Source organism: Limulus polyphemus, unplaced genomic scaffold (genome assembly GCF_000517525.1).
Source record: "Limulus polyphemus unplaced genomic scaffold, Limulus_polyphemus-2.1.2 Scaffold544, whole genome shotgun sequence".
Classification (NCBI taxonomy): domain Eukaryota; kingdom Metazoa; phylum Arthropoda; class Merostomata; order Xiphosura; family Limulidae; genus Limulus; species Limulus polyphemus.
The window spans coordinates 244,958-256,255 of record NW_013666154.1 but is presented as its reverse complement, the minus strand read 5'-3'; the positions used below and the strand labels follow the sequence as shown (position 1 = coordinate 256,255).

Here is an 11,298-nt window from a genome sequence, read left to right as displayed (position 1 = left end):
TGTTTAGTGTCACGTGATGTTAGTGTAAATAATGATGTTTGATATTGCTGTTAATCTAGATTCCAAGGAAGTTATTAACACTGTTTTAGAGAGGGAAAACTACCACCATATATTTGAAAGAATCTGGTTCTGTAAAGTATAGATCTGTTACAAATAATAGGGTTGTGATCCTATAGCTAATGTTGGTTATTATTGATTGTCACTTTCTTACTTGCTGTGGTTTGTTGGTGTGTATTGACAAAAAGTCATAATATCTAATCAAAAACACCTTAGGTGTGAAAAAAGTGTATTTTGTTTTATCCACCATCATGTCCAAAGTTAAGCAAAAAATGGCTTGGCTAACTAATGAATGAATATTTACTGTGAAATTCTTATCAGTGTTATAAGTGTAGCTACCAATTTGATGGCCAATTTTAAGTCTCATGCTCAATCCTTTTTTGGCTGCACCTTTTTTTTACATCTAAGGTGTTTTTGATTAGATTTTTCATTATCTAGATCAGCGTTTCCCAAACTTTTTTGGCCACGAAACACTTTTCAGCTGAGAAAAAGCTTACAGAACACTAGACACGTGAAATATTGGTGTGGAGGGTATGTTACGCATGCAGCACCCTCTAGATTTGTATATTATTCTTTTATTTATTTAATCAAATTACATATTAATGAATGTTTACATTTTTATGCTTATAATATATTTTAGGTACAAACCTCACCACTAAGATATTATGTAGAATAGATATGGCATCTTCTATAATTTTTCTTCAATGTGAAATCAATATTATCTAATTCTAATACATAGGAAAATATTTCATGATAAGTTATGATCATACAAAAAGTGTTAAATATTTTATTCAAATTTAAAATCATGATTTTCTCACGGAGCATCTGTCAATCTCGGATGGAACATCAGTGTTCCGCAGAACATAGTTTGGGTAATGCTGATCTAGATGTATAAAATCTAAGGCATCATATTTAATGAGAAGTATGAACCTTTTTTTTAACACTTTCCATTTACCATGTAATATTCCTTATAAACCTAGAAATTTCCATCTTAAATGTAAAAAAACATTGGATGGTCAGTAAATTGAAAATTTAGTACTTTCTCATAATACTTCTTTTAAGCAATTGTGTTTGTATTGGTTTTTGTTAAACCTTACAAAGATGAAAACTTGTGGGCTTTAGTGTCTGGCACACACTTATATCACTAAATTTACTTTTATTTTGATATGATAAAATTAATAAATCCTCTATTTCCTTATCTAGTTGGAAATCAACAGCAATTATATTGACAAAATTTTCTTTAATTTTGTTAATAAAAGTTTTTGACAAATTACATGTGCTATTGGTAGTAGGGCTTAAAACAAGATCCATTTTTATCTCCATGCTTAATAATACTTTTTGAAAATACTATCCACAAAGAGGACTTGGGTACAATCTTGGAAATTTGACATTTTTTTTTATCAAAGTTTAAAATTTGGCAAAGAAAATTCATCCAATAGAATCAAAAATTAGATTTTGTATAGGCCTTAACTATTTTATGGGTGAATTTCTGATTGTGAAAAGTAAACATTAATAAACCTTCTCATTCTGAATCAAAAACAAAAAAATAGTTATTTGTTAAGAAAGCACTTTCCACCTATTGTACTCATTACTCCAAACAAAAAGTTACTGCAAATCCTGTATAAAAAACACCTTTTAACATACTTAGAATTTACTCTTATAAACACACTGAGGAATTCATTGTAAAAAATAAAGCACCTATTAGAAGGGAAAGAGAGGTTTCACTCAAGAGCTTTTAGTATCCATGTTTTATTAGTGATATTATCACTATTGATCAGGAAAGTGTCACATATTATCTGCCCATGTGCAAAGTTAGTGATTACATTGCATAAATGTGCAACAAATGATTGGTATTTGGCACTGATTTTGAAAACAGCTGAACTTTGCTAGCCTGAGAAAAAGGAAATTACCTTTTTAAATGAGAACAAGATACTAACAATGATTAAGGAGCTTAATTGGATGCTACAATACAGGAAATTCCAATTTTTTTTGGTGTATGATACTGAACAGAAGTTCCAAAATCATACCAGTTGAGGATGCTTCAAATAGTTGAAAAATTTATATATATACAGAAGTTGTACATTATATTTAACCCCATATACTTAGTACCAAGCCTGTATTGAAGATTAATTAAAGGCTGGCTATAAATTCTATAATTCTGGATTTACTTAATATATCTTCACGAAATTTGGTAAGCTTTAAGTAAGCATTACAAATATAATGTATACAAAAAATATCAGGATTTTTAATAAAGTATTTCTGCTGAAGATTTGTCTCTGAACTTAATTAGTCTGACTCGGACTCTTACTAGTCTGAATGCAGGGTGATTCTCATGTTGAGAATAAAAATATTTTTTTCATCTCACAGTTTTATAATTCATTTACATAGCCTCTATAACCTCCTAAAATTTATATATATATATTTATTATTTCTATTATATTGACCTTTCAGCCATGCCTGGCTAACAGTACAGAAGTTACAATGATGGTGGGTCACATGCACTCATGTTACCATATCAAATAACATAAAGGTGACCTTTGGTTTGTACAAAGTAACTTGTCTTGGCAGTGTTTTAGTTGACTAATATTTTGTGAAATACAGTCACATTTCAATTATTATACATTATATGTGTATATTGATTATTGCTATTTTTGAAATAAGTTCTTAAAGTTACTTCTCTTAAAACAAACAGTAAATAAAGAAGTAAAGCAAACAACTATCTCTTCTAGCTTGACGTAGGTTGCTAAGTGCTTAAAAATTTTGCACGTAGAGGATATGAAGCAAAATATTATTTTTTAGGTTTTATATATACTTTTGAATAACTAAAAGATCATAAGTTACTACATCAGTGCCATAGAATTCTACTATGATTTATCAAACTTAGTAAGTAGTCTGTATTTTGGTCTAAAAAATATGAAATATGACATGGCCTTTCACCTGTGAAAAAAAATTAATTTAAATGTATCAGTGCATGACTGGAAATTGTAGGCTTTTTGGCAGTGGGAATTGGCTACATACAACCCCAAAATTGGCTAAGGAAAAATCTTGAGAACCCATCAATATACACTGTGTATGTTTTCTTTTACTTTGAGATTATGTACTATTGGATTAAATTTACAGTTTGAGAAGTAAGTTTGGATGATATTTACAATTAAATGTAGCAGTCCAAGAAAAAAACCCATTGAAGATACAAAGTAAGATTATGTATACAGATTGTTTTAGAAGCTGTCTTTTTTCCTGACATGCTCAAATATAATATTTTCTGGTATTTATTTTGGAAAAAGTGTTGAAGATTATAAATATATATGAGAACAATGTGCATTAACTTGTATATGTGTGAGACACAGTGAATGTTTAAATTCATTTCTCAGATAGGTTTATGAAAAGAAAACTTATCATAAGTTAGCTGATCTAAGTTTTAAGCAAAAGCTTGTTTCACTTGTATTTAGAAACCAACCAGCAACTCCATGACCTCTGACCCTGGGGACACCAGAGAAGCGACTGTGGAGCTGAACAATATTGTAAGTGAATAGTAATTCATTTGTGTGTTCATAAAACATTAAATTGCAAACAAAAACTGCGTCATGTATCTTGCTGTCATTTTGATGTTAAACTTAATGTAAAAACACTTACATAGAAATGAATGTTAGTTGTGATAAGTGTTGCCATAAAATTGTGTTGTAAAAGTACAAACACTTGCTTACAAAATAGGAAATAGTTTTTCATAACTAATGATCTGCAATTAGTTGCAAACACGGATTGTAATGTGTTTGTAAAACTCTGAATCAACAAAAACTTTATTTATTCATTAAACAAGGATTTTATACATGTTAATTTCTGGTTAACTTTAGGGATTGGCTTAAATAATAATTGTTTGACAGTTTTTGCTATTGAAAAAATATATAAACACTACACTTTTAAAAGATTTAAGTTTCATATTTATCAGTAGAATGATTTTATTAGTGAATTATGTGTGCATTAGTATCAAAAGATAAATTTGTTGTCCACCAGTAAGTTACATGTGATTGAACTTGCAAATGTTTCTTTAGGCATAGCATGTTATAAGCCTAGGAGTCTTTATGATATATTCTGCTTTTGTTTTTTATGTCGGAGTACAATAGTTTAGAAAGTCAGTAGTTTTTCTTAGAAAATGGTGTATAAGTTGTTATTGGAAATTATAGTAAAGTGTTGATTTTATAAAAATGTGCAACAATATTTCTTTAGCATACACAATGGTTTTTAAGTAATATACTGTCATTAGTATTGTTTTCAGATCAGAGGCATGAAAAAATAGCAATGTATATTTCACAACATAGTCATATGATATTGAAATAATCGATAAAAAAGATAAGCTATTAATTATTTTTAAAGAGCAAAGTTTTGGTGATGATAGAACATGAATTACTTATTGAAGCAAATGAGCTAAAATACTGCATACTGTTATATTCTGTACACTTTACAGCACTGAGGGCATTATTTTAAGAAATCTGACTGAAAATGGTGTGTTCTATTTACATTACATTTTTATTTTACAAGTGGAGCTTTATAAGCACACACACACACCATACCTGCCAAACTTGGGGTTGGGGGCACCCCCCCCCCCTGAAAACCTGCTAAACATGCTGTCCCTACTAGGAAATCAACTAAACAAATACTTTGTACATATTAAACTTTTATTGAAGGAAAAAACTTATTTAGACAAGCTGTATGTCAGAATTTATAAATATAATTGTTTCGCCAGTTGTCAAAATATGAAGGCTTATACTTCTTAATAGAATAAATACGTACTGTGGTGTTTTTGGGCTTAGGATTCTTCTACAATAGGATTCTGTGATTTGTTGGCAATAAATCCAATTATAAATGAACAGCATGCACTCCACTTATTTTCAAAGTACTATATATATTCGGAACAAGTTAAACTTATGTACAATAAATTCTTCACACTATAGAGGTTGCAGGCATATCATAAACACTATTTATATATAATGCTCTTCTTCTTGTAAAAAGTCCACTCAGGCTTATTCAGTTATTTTAGAATATCAGTTGACAAGCTGAACTATATTCTCTATATTACTATCGCACTAGTATTCTGTGTGATTCACTTACAATTGTGGCGTGAGTTACTGTAATTGTTTGGTCTTCTTTTTTCTAAATATCCTCTGTTTCTTTTGTCAAAGTGCACTCAGGCTGATTCAATTATTTTAGAACCACGCTTTGACGAAATAAATTCTTCTTTTTTATCTCCTTTTCTGCTGTTAGTCATACTCTATATAAAACTTTAGACCTATGTTAATCATTAGGCCTATCACTGCTTTTTTCGCTCATCTCACTATTTATATCTTTATCACTTAAATCATCTGGCCTTCTAGAAGTCTATATTCTTGACATCAATGTATTGCACGCAACGTTTGAGTCTCAACATCAGTGAATTATAAACATAACTTCCTACAATCGTCTGCTTTTAACTCTTATAATAAAAACTAAACAGTAGTAAAATATTCATTCACAAAATATATTAATCAATAATATCTAAACTAAACAGTCTTTTATATCATGACACTGTACAGTGACTAATAAATTTTGGCAAATCCAATTTATCCACATCATTCTACAGGATATAGAGACAAGCAAGATGATGCATGTGAGACTGTGACATGGTGAGGCACAAGTAACTTTCAGCTTCCTTATGCCTTATGTTAGAAAACAATCTTCAGCAGTACATGTAGTTGTTAGAGCCACCATATAGATTTTGAGCAGAGTGAAAACTGATGGACAGATGTCCTTAAGTACATGATTTTTGTACATTGTTTCACAAAAATAATGTACGGAGATCTTTGAATCTGGAAAATTCTTGCCGACGACACTGTGCACCTTTTAAATTTCATATTTCACACAGACCTTTGATTTTAATGGCACCAGGTTATCTTGATAAATGTAGTACATTTCGTCAATATCAGTTGCAGATTGCTTGTTTAGAAATTTCTCATTCATTGCTAAGTTTTGCAAATAATCTGTAGGATTTCTCGCAGAAACTGATTCAACAGCAGCTGCAAACACTGAGTGGTATATAATTTCAAATTCAGCTTCTACAGTTTATGCAATGTTTGCCCCTCTGTGCAATGCAGGCTACTCAATGCTTTCAGAATCAGAAGTGGATAAAATGGATTTATAAACCTGTGTTGCAATGCCAGCATAATCAGCATCCTGCAGAAGAGAAGTCATGCCTTGTTTTTGATGGTCATAAGGTGGCAGAAGGGGCATCTTCCATTGTAAAAGCTTCGTTTCATGCATTTCTAGGAGGGGAGTATTTGATAAATGTGATCACCTATCGTAGAACTTCCTGTGATTCCACCCAGGAACAAATGAGAATTTACAGTATCATAGAATATCAAGTTCAGTCCATGATCATAACAGTAGCTGAAGGTGCATTTTGGATGTTCATTTAAAGTTCCTGTTGCTACTCCATTTTTTTTACCTTTTATTGTACTGGCTCCATCATAACTCTGCACATGAGCTTGCTTAATATCTAATCCATATGGTAATAGTTATTGTTTGATTGTATTTGTAATGTTTTTAGCTATCACATTACTGAGAAGAGAGAATGCTATCCATTTCTCATTTACATTTAAATTAATCAACATATCTCACACACAATGCCAAAAAAAGAACATTTGTTGTTGACAGCTTCCACAACATTATGGAGTACATTATGAGCTATGAGTTCCATGATTTCATTTTGTGAGACCCAACTGCAATACTTATTAAAAACATGTGAAGAAATATAAACTGGGAGTTGTGTTTTGATACCGGCTTCAAGAATTCCATAAAGTTACCTTCATGAGCCTCAGTTCCCCTGTATGCCAAACCTTGTTTTTCCAGATATATATTAGCATCAAAAATCACCTCAAGTACTTTCTTATTTGCCTTCCATCTTTCAACTTCTTTACTGCTAATATTCTTTGGCTTTGCATCTTCTGTTTCGATATTGATTTTTGTAGTCATGCATTCTCTATGACTCTGACTTCTGTCATGATTTTGTAGACCATTCTTGCCCTTTCTAGAATCATTCCATCCTGTTACCTATGGAGATGTGAAAACTGTGGACTTCTGTGATGGAAGTAAGCAATTAGTTTGCACAGCCCACATACATACACAGCAAATTATGTCATTTGTATTACACCTATATTCAACCCATGATAAGAGGGTTATCCAACTTTCCTGGGAAGTTCGTATATTTTACTTTTTTGCTGCTAATGTTTTTGTTAATACTTTGGATGTTAATTCTGCACATTATAGTGTTGATACTGAAAGATTCGCTGTTACTGAAGTGGATGTTGATTCTGCACACTGTGATCTTGATACTGGTAGTTTCGTTATTATTGAAGTGGATTTTGTTTCAGCATATGGCACCAGTGTTGGTGGGTTTATTGTTACTGAAGTCGATGTTGTTTCTGCACATGGCATCAATATTGGTAGGCACATCATCATTGAAATGGATGTTAGTTCGGCACATGATGCCAATTTAACTGAAGCTACCAGCTTTAGAAATGCTGTTAAAACTACTTCTGAAGTTTTATGCTTCTCTTGAGGATCCATTTATTTAAAAAATATTGTAAAATTTTGTGTTGTGATTAATTTAAGACATGGTATGTGCATAAAGCTATACAAATAATTAAGTTTAACACATTTCTTGGTAGGACTAAGCCTTATAGTAGGTATATATTTAAACTCTAGGTCTTTAGTATACTTGGTAAGTTGCTAAAAATTCTATAATATTCATAGTGGTAATTATTAATTGTGACTTAATATCCTACATGGTACCTGTAAGTCATTGCACTTTTCCTTAACATTATCTAGCCAATAATGTTTTCTTGTGTGGTCTCAAAGTGTTTTTGACTGCTATTGTAATAAATATTGAAAAAAAACACATGGACAGAGCACAGGCAAGTTTGTAATATTATGTATATGGAATTATATAACAGTTTAAAAATTGATCTATAGAAGGGAAAAGCTCACCTTATCATGAACAGTTAGCATGAGTAAAATAACAGTAAATGGCTTTCTTCGAGTGATATAACCCTCTCTGCCTGGTTATGATAATTGCAACTGATTATATCTATCTATATATATATATATATATATATAGCAGTGGTAACTAAATGTCACAGCTCAATTAAATAACCCATTAAACTGTCAAGCCCATATTATGCAAATATTATGAATTGAATGCATACAGATGGTATTATTCTGCCTGCTTTTTGTTGATTACTTTATATGAGTATGTGGTATAAAAATATAAATGATCCAAAACATTTGTCAATAATAATGATTTACCCTTCATTTTCTGTAAAAGATGTTCAAATTCTACAATATGTACTTATATATATGTATGTATTTTAATTTTAAAAAAGTGTTTGGTCATTATTTTCATATGGGAAATTACAATCCAAAAATTGAAATTTTTGATTCAAACTGGTACATTTATATCTATAATACTGTAGGCCTTTCCTTGTTGACTTTGCTCTCATGCGGTAAACAAATATGTCGATCAAAATTCTGAATGTTCTTTATGGCATGGGTTTCCAAACTATAGATACAGAGTGCCTTAACAGTATTGTGTTTGATAAGGCTCCACTAACACTTTCAGATGAACCCAATAATTACCCATAATTCCTTATTCTTCTTTCTTCCATTTGACTTTATTCCTCTGCTTTTCTGCCATAATTCAGATCTAATCAAAAACATCTTAATTGTGAAAAAAGGTGTGGACAAAAAAAGTTTTGAGTGTGCAACTTAAAGGAATGAAATAAAAATTGATGGCCTAAATGTTAGCTGCTATTATAGCATTGATGAGAATTTTACAGCAAATATTCATTCATTAGTTAGCTAGGTTGCATATTTTCTTTTACCCACCATCATGCTCCAAGTTGAACAAAAAATGTGGCCTCACTAATTAATAATTGCATATTTGCAGTAAAATTATTATCCATGCTATAAGTGTAGCTACCAGTTTGGCTGCCAATTTTGATTTCTTTCCTTTAAGTCACATGCTCAATCTTTTTTTTTTTTCGGCTGTAACTTCTGTATTATTAGCCAGGCACGGCTGAAAGGACAACATATTAAAAATAATAAATATATATAATATGTATAATGTTATGAAATATAAGCTATTTATTCTAAACATTTATATTTATTTTTTATGGTGGTTATGAGATCAATCAAATCTACCAAACCCTCACAGATAATCGTTAGGTAAAATAACAGATAAAATATAAAGTTTTTTTCTTTAAAAGTTTGATAACTATCTGGACATTATAAGGATTTTCCATGTGAAATTTGAAAATTTTCTGATGCATAAAAGTATTTTAGATTTTAAAATGAAAATTACTTTGCATGTTGGATAGGCAACATGCAAAAAGAAAAAAAAGGAATGATAAAAACATTGCTTTAGAAAAAATCAAAATTAAATATCTTATTTTTCAAAAACTACATACTTGTAGTACTTTTAATCTCAAATTGAAAATAATTTCATCCACTAGTTTCATTTTTGTAAAGAACTATCACTAAAGAGTTGCATACCTACTTACAATGTAAGTAGGTCATAGTCAAAGTGTTAAAGGAATATGATTAAGGTCAGAAGGACACAAACATTTTAATTTGTTTTTCATGTATGTAATTTATACTAAGACGATGGTTTTATTAGGTACTTGCAAACTGTTAATCTAATCATTTGTTTAATTACTGAATATGACTGTTTTCTATAAATGATTAGAAATAATTTTTTATTTAATTAAATTATGCATTTCTTTAAAGACTAGCTGAACATTTCTTCCTTTTTTTCTTTATTGTTTTAGTTCAGTATTTGGAAAATTTTGTACAGAAGGTACTCTAATGTGTCATGTCATAGTTTTCATCAGTTATTAATAGTTTATGATGTTAATCTTTGTTTAGTATGGCATGACTAGATACAAGTAATAGTGATCATGAAATTAATAGTACATGTGTGAGCATATTATCATGTGTGTGTATATGATTTTTCATTATATGGTTAAACCTTTTCACCTGCCTGTCCATATTCTTCAAAAGTAACATTATTTGATTAAACATAGTTATGAAAACTGCCAAGCAGTTTACAATGTAAGAGAAACTTCTCAAATCACATTTTCCGAGAAAGACATAAATGACAAGAACACATTAACATACAAAATACAATCTTGAAAAGTCATCCTATTGTAATATTGGTAATTTTTTATTGGAGTTAGTTTTCAACTCATTTTAGGAGTCATAATCAGGCTTTATGAACAACTAGGTTCAACAAAAGAATTTTGGGATTAAATACGTGAATATGGTGACTTTTTTAAGAATTTTCATTCCAATTCAGACAAAGTACAGTATTTACTCTTGATCAAAATTTTAAAAGTAAGGATAGAAAATAATGCTCTCAGTTCCAGAAGGTTTATAATGATATATATATACACAAATAGAGAGAGAGAGAGAAGGTTTATATATTCTAATTTAATTGTTACAATTAAGTTATTTTACAAGGGGAAAAATATTTATTTTTAATGGCTTATTCATTTACAAACAATTTAACACTTTTTTAAATATATTTGAAAATAGAGTAATCCTATTTAGAAATTTTGTCAGTTTGTTCAGTTACACTGAGAAAGCTTTTTAGAATAATTATAAATAAAAATAAGGGTGTTAAGTAATTTTTAATTAGTGAACAACATCCTTTCCGATAAGAAAAACTTCAAAGCCATCCCAAATAACCACCAAACACATACGAAAAACAATTAAACAGAACTTTATTACAAATGAAAAAAGATAATTTGATTACTGACGATCTTTATTTTTATCTACGTAAAACTGATTCACGCACGTCACAACTCTATGGCATTCTTAAACCACACAAACAGGACTGCCCCCTACGACCTATACTGTCCACTTATGATTCATTCAACTACAATCTCAGCAAATACATAGCCTAGGCTCTCACACCATATGTAACATCTGCAGGTTCATTTTTTAAAGATGCCTTCAATTTTAAATATACACTAGAACAACTAAATTCGAAAGCTAAATTCAAAACTGGCCATTAAAGCTTTCGAATTTAGTTGTTCTAGTGTATATTTAAAATTGAAGGCATCTTTAAAAAATGAACCTGCAGATGTTACATATGGTATGAGAGCCTAGGCTATGTATTTGCTGAGATTGTAGTTGAATGAATCATAAGTGGAC

General features: G+C 30.2%; 1 protein-coding gene across 3 annotated transcripts in view; it reads left to right on the top strand.

Annotated features, from left to right (window-relative positions):
- The window catches only part of LOC106459000 (la-related protein 4-like), a 105,053-nt gene that overhangs the window by 6,139 nt on the left and 87,616 nt on the right, over positions 1-11,298 (top strand). For all 3 annotated transcript variants that reach the window (XM_013918565.2, XM_022385371.1, XM_022385373.1), the window contains exon 2: positions 3,507-3,578. In XM_013918565.2, coding sequence (XP_013774019.1) covers positions 3,507-3,578 — 72 coding nt within the window. The remainder of the gene's footprint in view (positions 1-3,506; positions 3,579-11,298) is intronic.